The 15,327-nt window shown below is 38.3% G+C and overlaps 1 protein-coding gene across 1 annotated transcript in view; it reads right to left on the minus strand.

Moving 5' to 3' along the window:
* sptbn5 (spectrin, beta, non-erythrocytic 5) overlaps window positions 1-15,115 on the minus strand; it is a 59,431-nt gene extending 44,316 nt beyond the window's left edge. Inside the window, exons 1-14 of the mRNA XM_066654062.1 lie at window positions 15,083-15,115; window positions 13,234-13,359; window positions 9,745-9,912; window positions 9,495-9,611; window positions 7,986-8,143; window positions 7,655-7,883; window positions 4,915-5,549; window positions 3,579-3,717; window positions 3,175-3,398; window positions 2,901-3,054; window positions 2,076-2,276; window positions 1,411-1,617; window positions 327-516; window positions 87-223 (exon numbers count right to left, since the gene is read on the minus strand). Of these exons, the coding sequence (XP_066510159.1) occupies window positions 87-223; window positions 327-516; window positions 1,411-1,617; window positions 2,076-2,276; window positions 2,901-3,054; window positions 3,175-3,398; window positions 3,579-3,717; window positions 4,915-5,549; window positions 7,655-7,883; window positions 7,986-8,143; window positions 9,495-9,611; window positions 9,745-9,912; window positions 13,234-13,359; window positions 15,083-15,115 (2,718 nt within the window). The remainder of the gene's footprint in view (window positions 1-86; window positions 224-326; window positions 517-1,410; window positions 1,618-2,075; window positions 2,277-2,900; window positions 3,055-3,174; window positions 3,399-3,578; window positions 3,718-4,914; window positions 5,550-7,654; window positions 7,884-7,985; window positions 8,144-9,494; window positions 9,612-9,744; window positions 9,913-13,233; window positions 13,360-15,082) is intronic.
* Window positions 15,116-15,327: the final 212 nt, after the last annotated feature.

The following is a 15,327-nucleotide window of genomic DNA, read 5'->3' on the forward strand; positions in this document are numbered from 1 at the left end:
AAAAAAACAGGAAAATATAAAAAGAAACCTGAAACTTGCAAACTGCGTTTTTTCAATGATTTCTAGCCTCATGTGGACAGACTTACAGCTGATGGCAGCTCTGTAATGTATGTAGAAGGCACTATTTGCTCATTTCCGTTACCATCTTGCACCAGTATTTTATCATCTTTCCCTCGGTTTAGGATTGTCACCATTTCCCCGCGATCCCAAGTTAATTTTACACCTGAAATATACATACAAAATATAATTTAACCACCTAAAAAAGTTTGACAGATTAAGCAGGGTATCTATCAAATTAGCTCTTTGACACTGTATGATATTTATACCTCTGAATTTGAACCTAATTTTGGCATTAAAGTCTGGCATTTGCTTTGCAGGAACTGTTCTTGGTGAAGTTTCCACTGTTTTGAAGGTTCCTCTGCTTCTTATTGAAATCTTTCCTTTTTCCTTTGCTGACTCTCTTTCGTCTCCTGATGAATCACTGTAGTGGACCATTTTGCTCTGCTGAGGTTCTGTCTGTATGGAATAGCAAGAAGATTTCAGTGCTACTAAAGCAGTGCTCTTTAGCTGATACAGTCAGCTAAATCGGTTCATTGATTTAATTTTGGGTCATGTACTAAGAAGGCTGCTTGTCGCTGACTCTAAAACTTGATGACACTTTATTTATTGAGGTTAAATCACAAATCTGACTGGTCAAAAGTAAGTGTTATAAAGGTTACAAAGTCTCAAAAATGTATTTTTAACTTTAATCTTGAAATATTATGCCATTAATCCTGTCATAATTACTATGCACAGTCACTCAGAAGAAGCTAACTCATAACTAAATCTCCACACTGACACTTTGGATCTTCTGGAAGTTTTAATCCAAAAACACTTTTTATACATTTCAAAGGATGCCTCCTTGCCATTTACTACCATCCAATGTATTTGCGCACTTGAAACAAGCCTGATCTGTTTACGAAACCCTAGTGTCAGTAAACGAGTAAAAAAACCAAGGGGCTCGGTCCAAAATGCTAGGTATTATCTAGGCTCACAGCAGAGTAACAGCATCTGAAGGTGTTTATAGAGGGAACTCCCAAAAATCATGAAAATAATGAAAAGATGAAAATATTGCTCTAATCCTGCTCCATAGGTGTGTGGGTAATATTGACATATGTTTGCTGTTTCAGGTTAATTAAAGTGGAACGGAATCTAAATTCAGGATTAAACACAGTCTGAATGTGTTACATTCAGATTAGCTCAAGAACAGTCCATAGAGAGCTTCATGGAATGGGTTTCCATGGCTGTCTTTCAATCCAATGGACGAGTCTGTGTGTGGTGGTTGCCAGGAGAACATATTTGATAGTTTAGGCTTATGCTGGTGCTGATGCTGAATGCTGATGTTTCTGAAACAAATGTATTATTACTTACAGTTAGTGGAGCAAGATGGGCAGCCATTTTGGCCTGCTCCCCAAGCCTCTTCACCTCAGAAGCATATGCTTCCATTTCTTTTTCCAGTCTGTGATGGCGCTGAAGCAGAGCACCAGTGCTCAACTCATCCTTCCCATAATCCTCATCAATGAAGAGAGGCTTGCGGTCATTAAGCCATGAGTTAGCCTCTGCTGCATCTGCAAAATACTGTTAAGAAAACAGTACTGAAAATTTACAGGCTTTACTTATACAGTACAATTCAAATGTTTGGACACATCACCTCTTCAGTCTTTGGCAGAATAGCGCTGTTCACTGTATAGAACTGTGTACCAGCCCCTACCTCTGCATGACCCAAGTTACAGTTTCAAAAACATTAAGAAGGCGAGCAGTTCTACAAATTAACTCTTGACGAGGCCACAGCTGTTCACTGAAAACAATTCCAGTTTCCTCCATATACATTTACAATGTAGAAAATAATAAAAAAACAAAGAAAATACATTGAATGCGACGTGGTACTGTACATTCATCATATGTGTATGTTATTTATTTTTCAGAAGACAAGTATTTTAAGTGCATGTTAGTGCTTTTTTTTTAATTGTATGAAATAGATGCATATAACCTCTTTGAAATTTAGCACCACAGAGTTTATATAGTGTACAACAGACCTGTTTGATGACAATAGCTGCATGCAGTCTGTTCTTTCGGTTCATTACTTGGTCTCTGAGCTGCTGCCATTGTTTCTGCAAGGTCCGGATCCATTTCTGGATGTCTCTTTCATTGGGGTGTCGGTCTCTGCACAGCTCCTGACCCCTGGACAAAACTCCTGAGCACAGAGACTCCTGTGACTGCACTTCAGCATCCAAAGCCTAACAATACAGAAGGTTAGGTCACTATTTCTTAGGCCACTATTGTTACTAAGCACTACATGCTAGAGAAGAAAGTCTGTTTTCTTAACTTCTTTTTGTTCATTTTCCATACAGTTGTGCCAAATCACTGCAGACCCATTTGTAGATGTAACATTAAGCCTTTGACAATTTAGCCATTTGCACCAATTTTCTTGAAAAACATAAACACATGCACTCATGTAAACTACTAAGTACTGTATTTTTCCTAGCTTTAAATTTCAATACAATGTGTGTCCTTAAAGGAATATTAGGTAATATTTTTACCTTAAAATTACAGCTTAAACATTGTGATTACCTGTTCCATGTACACTGACCTGTACCATGGAGAACAGACACACTGTTGTTGCTACTTTGGGCTCAGCACTACAGGAACTGCTCTATGTAATTTCTGGAAGTGGGTAGGAAACCACCCCCAACTCTCCATCGTTCTTTTTGATTTCAGAAAAGTTATATATAATTACTCAAGGGGGAAACCGAGGAGAAAAAAATCTTACCTAGTGTTTCTTTAAATATTCATACCTGAAAGTTTTATCTAGTTTCATTAAAATTGTACACTAAATTTTGATTTGCTACAATGGGCCAAACCTTGTGGTTTTGAATGGCTTGTTGAATCTGACTGAGGTCTCTTCCCAAAGAAGCTGCTTGCACCAGAAGCCACTTCTCATAGATCCATGCCTCCACTTCTTCACAGTCATGAAAGAACTCAAAGAGCTTCAGCTGCCCTTCCAGTGCTTTCCTCCTTTTGGAAAAAGCAGAGCATTATACAAACTATTTAAAAACTCAGCAACAGATTATGCCAAAGGACTACAAGATATGGGTAAGAATTTTCTGCATAAGGCAGAGATAAGTAAGACTCTACCTGTTTTTGCTGACATCCAGGAGGGAACTGTACTGGGCATTGAGCTCTTTCACTTTGATCTGAACCTGTGACAGATCCCTACATTTCCCCTTTAAGGCACTGCTGCTGATGGAACTCAGTGTTTCTCCCAGAGAGAAAATCTGAGTGTCCAACAGGTCCTGCTTCTGCAGTAGATCCACCACCTCCGGTAACTGCTTCCCCAGATCAGAAAATTCTGCCTGGGCCTAAGGAAGAATTAACATCTTCATTTACATTAAGCTGTTTTTGTTTTATTATTCATTATAAAGATGTTAAGGGCTTGACTTAAACAAGTTGATTATTTTTAATTAATTACTAATTTGTGTGTTATAGAGGAAGGTGTAGGTAATATTTGCTAAATATAATAAATAAAAGTTTCAAATAACCTGTAGCTCCTTGAGGTCCAGGGAGATTAATTCAATGTCCTTAAGTACAGCCAGTGTGTTTACAACATTGTGGATGTTTTCTCTGTTCTGCTGCAGCTGCTGGAGCAAAACTTGCCATTTGTTGGAGATTTTCACTTGTCTGTTACACACACAAAAAAAAACACATTTACAATTAAAAAAAAAAGATTTGTAATACAAATGTAGTGTATAGCATCAACAAATGAAAGGTAGAGATAGTAAAAATTTGCATATAGTTTCAAAAACCTATCATTAATATTTAGATATTGCCCAGTTACTTAAAAAATCTCTATGAAAATATGCAGAATTTCAAAGCTGCCCTGGCGAGTGCCTCTAGATTTATGGTTTTTAAAAGCCCATGCTTTTAGATTTTAAACAGATCTTACTTGTTCTTTTTATTTTAACTGCTAACATTAATAACAAAAGATTAAGCATACTAATAATAGGTAACACTTGAAAATTTATAATTTGGAGTGTGTAGTGTTTAGTACAGAATGTACAATGTCATTCTTCAAAATATTTGGCAAAATACAGGTTGAGTCAAAAGTCTCAGGACACCCTTTTAATTCAGAAACGAAAGGGAGAGTGACATATCTGATTACCCCAGCGAGTAATGGGCCAGAATATTCTCAGATATCGATTGCCATAGTAATATTTGTAACATCTCTTGTGGTTCAAATGTTATCACACAGAAAATGTCTAACTTTTATTGTTCGTTACAACTAACCGAAGATGGATCTGACAAAAGAAGAGAGGATTGAGGTGATGTATATATTGCAATAAAAAAATAATTAAACATTTTGGGGTAAAAAAATTTTAGACTTTTAAGCAATCTGAGCATACAAGGTAGGTGTTGCTAAATTCAATTCATAGCTTCAAAATGGCTTCAGTACTACAGTGTAATGTACAGGCCATATATGTCTATTATCTTTATGCAATTATCCAATTCAGCGTCATGGTGTGTCCAGAGCCTACCCGGAATAATTGGGCACAAGGCAGTAATACACCCTGGAGGGGGTGCCAGTCCTTCACAGGGCAACACACACACACACACACATTCACTCACACCTACGGACACTTTAGAGTCGCCAATCCACCTACCAACGTGTGTTTTTGGACTGTGGGAGGAAACCGGAGCACCCGGAGGAAACCCACGCGGACACGGGGAGAACACACCCAGTCACCCGGAGCGGGAAGCAAACCCACAACCTCCAGGCCCCTGGAGCTGTGTGTCTGCGACACTAACCTGCTGCGCCACCGTGCCACCCATATTTGATTATGTATTTTCAAATAGAATTGATTATATTATACCACTTACCTGTTGACAACCTGTTTCTTGCTGTGGTAGTCTTCTCTTTCAATGACAGATGCCATCTCAGTCAGGGCCTGAAATCGTGGCTCGCTGGCCAGCACATCTGTACATAAGGCCTCCAGTCTTTGGGCTGCAGCCCTAGCGTCCTCCAAACTGTCCAGTCCTCTCAGGTCATCCTTCTCAACCAGCCGCAGTGTGTCCTGCAGGTAGTTCTCCCTGAGCGTGGCCTTGCGTTCAAACTTCTGTGCAAGCTGTTCGAGCTGCTCCAACCTAAGGAGTGCGCTCTGCAGGTCCCGCTCCCTCTCATGCTCAGCCCGTTCCAATATGGACCAGTTCCTTTCAATGTCTCCCAGGGTCTTGCCTTCTGGTGGGACATAAGCTCGCTGGTTGTTGGCCCGCAGCTTTGTGCGCAGGCTGAAGAGATGAGCCTCGATGGCACCTCGCTCTTGATACTTAGGAGGCTTCTGCACGGTGCGGTAGGTCTTGAAGTCAGCCACCAGCCGCTTCATACCCAGCAGGGAGTTGGGAAAGGTGCGATCATCCAGCTCCACCACTTTAGTCTTGATCCAGTGCAGCAGGTTAGAAACCATGTGCTCGTATTGTCCTTTCATGTCATCCAGCTCTTTCAGGAGGTCCACAATCTGGAATAAGAATAGAGAATGTTCAAAAAGACACCAGATTAACTGTTCTTACAAAATTGTCTGCTGTATTCTCTCGAGACCACACATTATATATTAAATTCTAGTCAAAACTGAAACTAAAGATTCCCTCCAAAGAAAATCAAGCATTTAACATTGTTAACACATTTGTGTACCACCTCAAATCAATATCTCAATTAATTGAACATGTTTACAAAATTATTACGATTAATGAAAGATTATTTTGGGGTTTTTTTTCTCATAGATCACTGACAAGGCTTGTATTATAAATGCTCTGTATATGCTCACATATTAAAGGGGACATCTACGATTATAAGGAAACGCTCTGGTGTGTTTTATGTTGAGAAGCTCTTTTAAGGTGGAATGGTATGTTTGAGGGGAAAGAAATGAGAGTTGTTTGTTTGTACATGGCTTAAAATTAATCTGTATTAATTTAGTCTGTAAGTTTCACACAGGCCAAATGTGGGGAATAAACCAATAATTAAGACAAAGTTCACATCTAAGCCACTTTTAAGGTATTAAAGGGGTTTTTGTCTTGGAAATAACTTCTAATTCCAATGAACAGATTGAGGTTTTTAGAGGACATGAGTGAAATGGGCATCAGAAAGTAAGCAGTGAAACAGGTGGATTACAGTCTGTAATTGTAGAACTACAAAGTGCACCTGTATAATCAGTGGAGCTCAGCAAATGGAGTGAAGATACAAGGTAGGTGTTCCTAATCCAGTGATAGTTCAGTGTCATTACCGCAGCACCCTCAAAAAAATTTCTAAGTGTTAAAAGTGTTGAGGGACACACTAGCAGCATTTAAAAACACCAACATAGCACACTGACATCTAGCTACATATACACACCTTTCCCAGTGTCTGCATATTCCTTTGTGGTTTAACAATGACTTCTTTCATAGTCTGCCATCTCAGCCACTGACTGCTGAATCTGCCACTGAATGACATTCCCACCTGATGAACTAACCAGGTTCACCTGAAAACAAACACGGAGGCTCCCTTGTCTCACGGCCAAACTGAGCTCATCTCTGGCCCATCCTGGGGCAATTCCCAAAACAATGTGCCTGGCAAAGACAGCAAGCACTCCGTTCTATTCACACATGTGGACATGGTGTTGAGCGACGGACATGGGCAGAGCAGGAGACTTCTCACTCATGTGACTCTCCATATTTCCCTAGCCAGCACACTAAAACAATCCTCCACCCTCTGAACTCACATCCGCCGTGTTGCCTTTGACTGTCTGCTGAGGGGAACCTGAGGGACCTTTACTGTCATGGTCCTGGAATGACTGCGAAGGCAATTTAAACATTTGTCCAAAGCGTGCTGTGGGGTGCACTAACTCCCTCGTTTGCCTGTGTAACCAAAGCTGAGTACACACTTATCTGATTACCATCAATGCCCCTCCCTTTGCCCTACTGTGAAATCCAATAATCCGCTGTGTCCCTGAGCACAACACTCATTCAGGATTAACAGATGGGGTCCTCAAGACTGCCCATGCTGGGAAGAAATAGTATGGAGGCAGATTTGAGCCACAACATATACTAAGTGTAAACTGTGATTTGAAGGTGTACATCAGTTTTTGAATGTAAACATATTTAAGGCGCAAATACAAAAAATGCACGCAAATGCATGAATAATTTTGGCATCTTAGTTCATTCAGTTAAAATCTTTTATCATTCATTCACATCAGTTTGTACAATTTCGAGCTTCTGTTCGCTGCTTGCAAACGTTCAGCAGATTTGTTGCACTGCTCCCAGAATCACAATCATACAGTCTGCCTTGAAATCTTTCGTTGTGTCCAAAACTGTGCCAAATTCAAAATATAGTGCACTTTTTTGGTTCTGCCATTTTGCAGTAGTGTTGGAAAACATAGTGGATGGTTTTCAGTACATTCAAAACAATCCCACATTGCACTACAAAAAAAATATGTAATATTCAATGAATACTAGCCAACAACAAAAATAATATAGAAAAATAATAATATTGTTGGGTGACAAATTAAGTCCACTAAACAATAATTTAGAAAGTAATTTCTAAGGACAAATGCAGATTTTTAAGGGGAATTTAAAACTTTCATTGACTGACCTTGGCTATCCTTTTCTGGATTGTCTGCCCTTGCTTCATTTTAGAGAAATAGTGGTAGTAAAGTGAGACATAAGTCATGATGGACTTCTCATCAGGATGAGGCACCACAATGTCCTCCACATCCAGCAGTTGCATGATGCCAAATTCACTCTCAGCTAGGCTGAATGCATGACCCAAGTTTCTCCTGGCCTCGTCTGGGTGGAGTCGACTGTAATTAAACAAATCCGGCCTAGAAAGGAAAGTCGGCATTGCATTAACAGGTAAAAATTTTATTTTTTTAAAGACACTGAATGAGTTATTTAGCCTATGTTCTTTGGTTAGAGAAGCCTACCTATGAGTGTGGATAAGAGCATTGAAGGCCAGGCCATCTCTCCAGCTGCTGGAGAAGTCCTGAACGTCCACATTGGCATAGCCAGCGGTCTTGCGTTGACACCAGATCAGAAGAGCCTCTTTGGCTGAACGCCGGGCTAGGCTGGTATCACCACTGTCCTACAAATACTTTGCATTTAGATATATCAAATATACTCCAACTGTATCTCATTAACCCAGGTAGATTCTAACATTACACATCTCAAGTCACGTGACACCAATAAGAAGGCTAATAGGCAATGTCTAAATGCCCTTTACTTTTTATATAATGCTGATGTACATTGGCAGTAGAGCTTACATTTTTGTAATAAAAATGTACAAATAAAATATATTAATGTTCATTGTAGTTGGAATACATACTGAGTATTCACAGATTAGCATTCTGTCTATCTCAATCTGAAATAACCCAAGCAATGCTGTTACTAACCTAATAAGCTATTAAAATATAAGCTATTAATTGTCTGATCTAAAGTAGGGTGACAATATTTTGATGGCAGCATGGGGCTGAGGAGAGGGGGTGTAAATAGTTGACAATATATCCTTAAACATGCTAATGCTAATGCGTGAACATAAACCAAATAAAAAGTATACTATTAAATAACAGTTTAACCTTTCAGTTCCTGGCAGTTTATGATCATGAAAAGCCTGTTACTTTCTGCTCATACCAAACTACAAAATTGACATACTTCATTAAAATGGTATTCAAGTGTGTTTTGCACTTAAAAAAATCATGATTGTAAGATTTTACTGTGATATTTTCCTTTTTCCTGATACGTAAGGTATCAGGGCATCGCTGGAAAACAGACATTTATGTAGAAATGCTTATATTTAATATAAAGGTTTGAGGCTTTAGTTATTAAGTGGACATAAAAAGTATTGTTGACTTATAGCAGTTGATACCGGTTAGCAATAAGAGGGCAGCAGCTGAGTTTCTAACTTTTGCTCCAGGGGATTAATTTCCTTGCAGAGTTTCAACTACTCACAATATGGTTTGTTATGGTTTATGGTTAGATTCATTTTTAATTAAAGGCTGCGTAAGTTTGATAACCAGGTAAATGGGGACTGTGGTGTGAACAGGTCTAGGATTAGTGCCTAATACATTTGAATTTGATACTAGATTTCTGTTTAGGGAATCTTAATGAATATGGCGCATGGCATCTAATTTAGGAGTTTGGTCAATAAAAAAATGTAGATAAAAATAAATGAACTTTATTAAGTTTGTATTAGTAATTCTCATTATTCAATGAGATCATGCTTACAGTAGTTTTCATTCACAAGCTTTCATTCATTAGGTTATTCATGATAATTCTTCCGAAGGAAGCTTTTAAGGCATGTCTACTTCACAGTTCTCCATTTTTTCCCCATCAGCATTAGTCAGTAGAAAGTCCCTGTAGTTCCTCCTTTCAAATTTGTGCTGCATCCAGACTTTTATCATAGGCTATGTTTGGCAGCAGTGTGTGAACTGGCCTACCTCATCCAGATTAATTGCCCCAATCTGGAAGCGGAGGATGATGATCCATATAAGGCCCAGGATCAGAGTTCTGTCTCCATCGACCACATTTTCAGGGCCGATCAGATCTACGCGAATCTAAGGAGAAAGAAAAGCTGGGGAATACTTTTTGACATACAAGAGCTTCATAATTAATTAGGATGTTCTCATTGGAAGGTCACTTAAGGGTCATTTGTCATTGTAATCATTACAATAAACCTCCTAAATGCACCTTAGTTTTGAGAAAGTTGATGGCGATGCTGTTGTTCTCTAGGCAGTGTACTCTGAGGGTGCGCCGGCTGGGAGTGGGCAGCTTCTCCCTGGAGATGAGCTCCAAGAGGCGCACCAGGTGTACTCCAGTCTTCAATTGAGTGTACACATCTTCCAGTACAACCTTTTCCTGAACACAATTAATGCAAAAAAAGTGTAATTCATTTTTACCTTTGGGGAGGTGGAGGGTAATCTTATTTCCTCAAAAATGTACATAGAGCAGTCTGTGCCGTGCTGAGCCCATAGTAGCAATGACAAAGGCTCTATTTCTCTGATAAAGCTCAGTGGAGCTTCATGAAAGAATGATTTTAAAGCTGTCATTTCTATTTAAAAATATTACATAGGGTTACTTTAAATTGATGGCACACATTTGCATGTGAACAAATATGAATATTCAAATGACAACATATTGCATATCTCAAATCCTGGGGTTTGTTAGGTGTGGGATTATCTCTGTCAAGGCATAGTGACAAATTAAATCCCTTGGCCCATTACTGCTGGTTGTAAACTCCCAGGGCTAGAGTTCAGGTTGTGCTGACCCCAGTGTTCTCCTGAGATGTTGAGGTTAGGTGGAGCAGGAAGCGTCGCCTGGCCTCCAGCAGCAGCAGCAGCTGGCGGCTCTGAACATTGTGTTTGGCTGTCAGCCATTAAGTCTGTTCCAGTATGACTCACACACTCCTCCCTGTGTGCTGGCTCCACTCAGGGCCTGGCAGCCACTCCCTTATACAAGTGCTTTGAGACTTTAGATTCTCTGACCAGCTCTCCCTTGGACAGGGAAGGAAAGTACACAGCTTTCAACAAACAGATTTGTATTCATGATTGGGAAGCATGGGGTAAAATAGTTCTCTGAAGTGTGTAACTACATACACAATGAGGGGGCAGAACATGTTCTTATTCCTGAATACTTAAATAGTTTTATCCTGTTTTCCAATAAATTACCAGTTACACTTTTGCTATAAAAGGAATACTCAAGCGAAGCAAGTGAGCAGGAAATAGGAAAGGGAAACATTTATAGCCCTTGTCAGCAGTCTGCACATTGCTATTAATACATTTCTCTCCTATAACAAGAGGCAAATCTATGGGGTCAGTAGGGATGTGAGTTCTGACTGTATTTAAATATTTAAATAGCATAACAGCACTTGTGACATCCGGTAGAAAAACAGCAAACGTTTACTTTGTATGTTACAGTATATTGCTAAAACACCTAACAATATTCTGTAGAATGGATGTTTCATTAAATTCATGGAGATACTTTTAATAATTTTATTTTTATTAAGTAGTTATATTTTTCAAAATAAAAGTAGGATTTCCTGTCTTGGGTAACAGAGCAGGGATGCGCTAATGAGCTAACACTAGGGCAAACCCTCATGTTGTTGGATTCTGAAAAGATTGTTTACAGGCACAGGCAGTGTTTTATAACCATTTATGGACAATTTTGTTACATTACATTTGCTTAAGAAGAGTAATTAAAGAAAAAGCTGTTATCTGTACTTTCTCAAACAGTCACATTTATAAAATTAGGCATTAGTGTTTTGTAGTATTACATAATACATTTACTTGCACAAATATTTATAGATATATATATTTATATCTGTTCAAATTAAAATATTTTTTAGGTATCTGTTTGTTATAGACTTATTTCTGAATAATAATATCAGTATTTGGATCCTGGCAGATACTTATTCTCCTTTCACATATGTACGGTAACCCAGAAACTTTCCAGATTTTAACCTGGAGGAGTTATATATGTGAACGCAAATGTCTGTAGAATTTGTCCTGGACATTACATAGATTTTATCCTGCTAGCCCCAGTACAAAGTCCAGGTAATATCCAAGAGTGCATGTTTGAATAGAGCTGCTTATGTTCCAGAGAATCGTGCTATATATCCTACACATGCTGTACAGTCTCCGCCCATTACTTAAAGTATGAAGATTTTTTCCAGCCGTGTGAATATGTGTGATAGGACAGCTTAGAAAAATCTCCAGACCTGATGCTCCTGACTTTTCCAGAGTGCATATCTGATTCAAAATGTATCTTCTGAGTGCTTCTGAGATTCACAGTAAGTTGATATTCGGAAAATATTGCAATTGGTATTATTGTAGGCCTATGTATTTTCAATTAATTGTGTTAATTGATTATAAATATGAATATAAACAGTGCTTAAAAGGGTTTCTACTATTGTAGTAAGTGTATCTGTGTACATTCACCGAAGCAATTGGCAGTGAATGTACCACATGAAGTGGTGGCACTCGCTGTGCTGTCCTCTTCCTTCCTTGCCTTGAATTGTTGAAATGTTTATGTCTTCCTCATTGAGGTACCTACAAAGGGGGTTAACACACTTTTTTTCTTGTTCAGTTACCTACTGTTTTGGAGCTAAATTAATATTTATTCACATGACATTAAATGGAATGACATTTGTCAATTCTAAGACCCTATGCTAAATATTCCTGCTAATACATACCCTACTTGCCACTACTATGTTACAATGTTATCTTTAAAAGTTTCCACACCATCAAAACCTCTCTGTCTCTTACATTTCTATATGCTCAATTCTTAAAGCTATGTTCATGGTCTATGCTAATCAGATGAGCATATAATGTTTACTGTTAGGATTAAGTCAGTTAACCAATCAACATATGTTTATGTATTTTGCCAGAGGAAACCCATGAATACACAGGGAGAACACATCACATATCTGCTGCCTTGTTTTTGCTCAGTGATTATTGCTATTGGCTCAACAAGTGTTAAAAACACTTTTTTATTCAACTTGAATTTTGTTTTACCATTTTGGAATCTGTATTTTGACATTTATTCCTAGACGTCCTTCTGATGTCACTGTTAACTATTTTTCCAAAGTAATTTGGAGCAATTGAGTTAGTGAGTTAATTTTAGATTTAATTATTTTTATTTCATTTTGCTTTTTTATTTGTTTTTGTTTATGATCTTAAAATCTAAATACATACAAACTCAGAAAAATCATTGCTATGTACTGGTCATGCTAATATCAGCCATGATTGTTCTTTATGTTTTGGAGTGAATGCTTTGAACTCGAGACCAACTACTGGATGTGTCATATAGCCATTATAAAATAGTGAGTCACAAAACAATAGCAAGCCATCATAATAGATAACTGCCATGTTATAATGACACAGAAGCTATATGGTGAGAACTCTCAGTTCTGATCATGATTTGCAAAGTAGCCTAGTTCCTTGTGTGAGTGGACACAGTGCTTAAAAACTCCAGCAGCACTGCTGTGTGTGATCCATACCTGCTCTGTTGTAGTCATGTGGGGGGACCTGACTATGGAAGAATAGGCTGAATTGTGGGCAAGCAAAGTATGCAGAGCAACAGAGGGACTTCAGTCTGTAATTGTAGAACTACAAAGTGCTCCTGTGTGGCTAGTGAGTGTAGAAACAAGGAGGTGGATGGATCTGTAATAATTGTTCATACCCCGTTCTTGGAGAAAACACTGTTCATCCACTTAGTGTAAGTCTTCTTCTGAACAGCCATGCGCTGCTCCTGCAGCTCACGGATTCTTCCATGCTCATAGTCATCTGCATCTGTCTGTGCATACATCTGAGAAAACACAGCAGAATCTTATTTTATAAACACTTGTTTAATAAGATTCCATCACAAACAGCTGGAATTTAAGTGGGCATCTAAATAAAGCATTTAAAGAATGAATATTTAACCTAGAGATGTATTTGTAATAAGTACAAACGCCCAGACAGTAACAAACATGAAAATGGGATGCTAACTAGCCTCCAGCAGCTTTTAATATCATTCATGAGTCATGAATTTATTTCACTTGGTGTTAAAACAGATTTGCCCTCTATATATTTTTTTAACTTTGCTTGTCTATCCAGGAAAATAAAGATTTGCATTTCTGGACACATACTTTCAAAGAATTAAAATATAGTGTCTAACAACTACAGCAGCACTGCTGTGTCTGACCCACTCAACAGACAATAACAACTCACCATGTCTGTGTCACTGCAGCTCTAAGAATGATCCACTACCTTATACATATAAATACTTTCATACATATATTAATATTTAAACAATGCATTCATTCATTCACTGTCTGCAACCACCTATCCAATTCAGGGACCAGAGCATACCTGGAACCACTGGAACCAAGGCGGGAACCCAGCCCCTCACAAGGCGACACACACACTCACACCTATGAACACTTTTTTTGAGTCGCCAATCCACCTACCAACGTGTGTTTTTGGACCGTGGGAGAAAACTGGAGCACCCGGCGGAAACCCATGGGGACACAGGGAGAACACACCAAACTCCTCACAGAGGAGTTACACAGAGCAGGACCGAACCCACAGTCCCAGGACCCTGGAGCGACACTGCCAACTGTGTTGTAAAAGAATGGTTTCATGTTTTGCTGAAGTTTGTGCATTCTTTGTAAATGTCTTCTCCACGTCAATCACATGATGGGCTTAATTATTAAGCTTCAAGTGTTAGAATTTAGCAGAAGCCTTCACTGTCACCGAACACAGTGAACAGACAAAAACCACTAAGCCAACATCACTATCAGAGTGATCAATTATAAAAATATCATCACAGTCCATTTAAATCACAGTGTTGAACTCAAGCAAGTCTATATAGTCTAATGTTTTCTGGGTGGTTTTCACAGTGGCAGTGTAATTATCCATTATAAGTTCTACTGTGTAGACTCCATAAAAATACCTTACATTTTATTGTCACCTCTTTTACAACTAGGTATGAGTAAGCAAATTAAGATCTGATATTGGTCAAAGTGTATAATAGTGTGAGAATTCATGGGATATAACAGTGTTTGAACACTATATCCTTAAATTTTCTATGGTTTACAATGCCTTAGAATATACTCCGAAATAAAATTGTTTGCAGCTTATGTACAAACTGAATACATAAATGACTGGCTTTAATCATATTTGACTGTCAAACACAACATCTAAGCATGTAATAATAGCTCAATCTTCATAAAAAGATCAGAAAACGACATCGTAACATAAGCAGACTAACGTAGATTAGGTTTACTCCAACTGTAGATCACTACATATTAAGTCATCATATCAAAAGCATCAGAAAAACAACTACCTTCCAATGAAATGTTACTACTAACCTTCACTAAGTCCTCTCCTTAGCTTCCAGTCTAAACATCCGTTGGTCTAACCTCTTGAGATATTCATAATTTGAGACTATTTCAAGAGAACTCCTTCTTTAAAGTTGGTCGGCGAAGTGGTGGATTGAACTTTGAAGCCATAATGAGTAGTAGATTGACAAAGAGAGCAACTCTCACCTGACAGTGTGCAATGAGAGGTATAAAGGTCATACTTTATATTTAATACTACCCACAGTTCAGTAGCACACACTTTGTAATTAAATACACTGGTGTTTGAAAGTTTGTGAACCCTTTAGAATTTTCAGTATTTCTGCATAAATATGAGATAAAACATCTTCATATTTTGTTGTCATTAAAGTAGGTAAAGATAATCCAGTTTAAAAAAGTAATAATAATATTATGTTTGCCCTCCGTGTTTCTTT

This window comes from Hoplias malabaricus, chromosome 1 (genome assembly GCF_029633855.1).
Source record: "Hoplias malabaricus isolate fHopMal1 chromosome 1, fHopMal1.hap1, whole genome shotgun sequence".
NCBI lineage: Eukaryota > Metazoa > Chordata > Actinopteri > Characiformes > Erythrinidae > Hoplias > Hoplias malabaricus.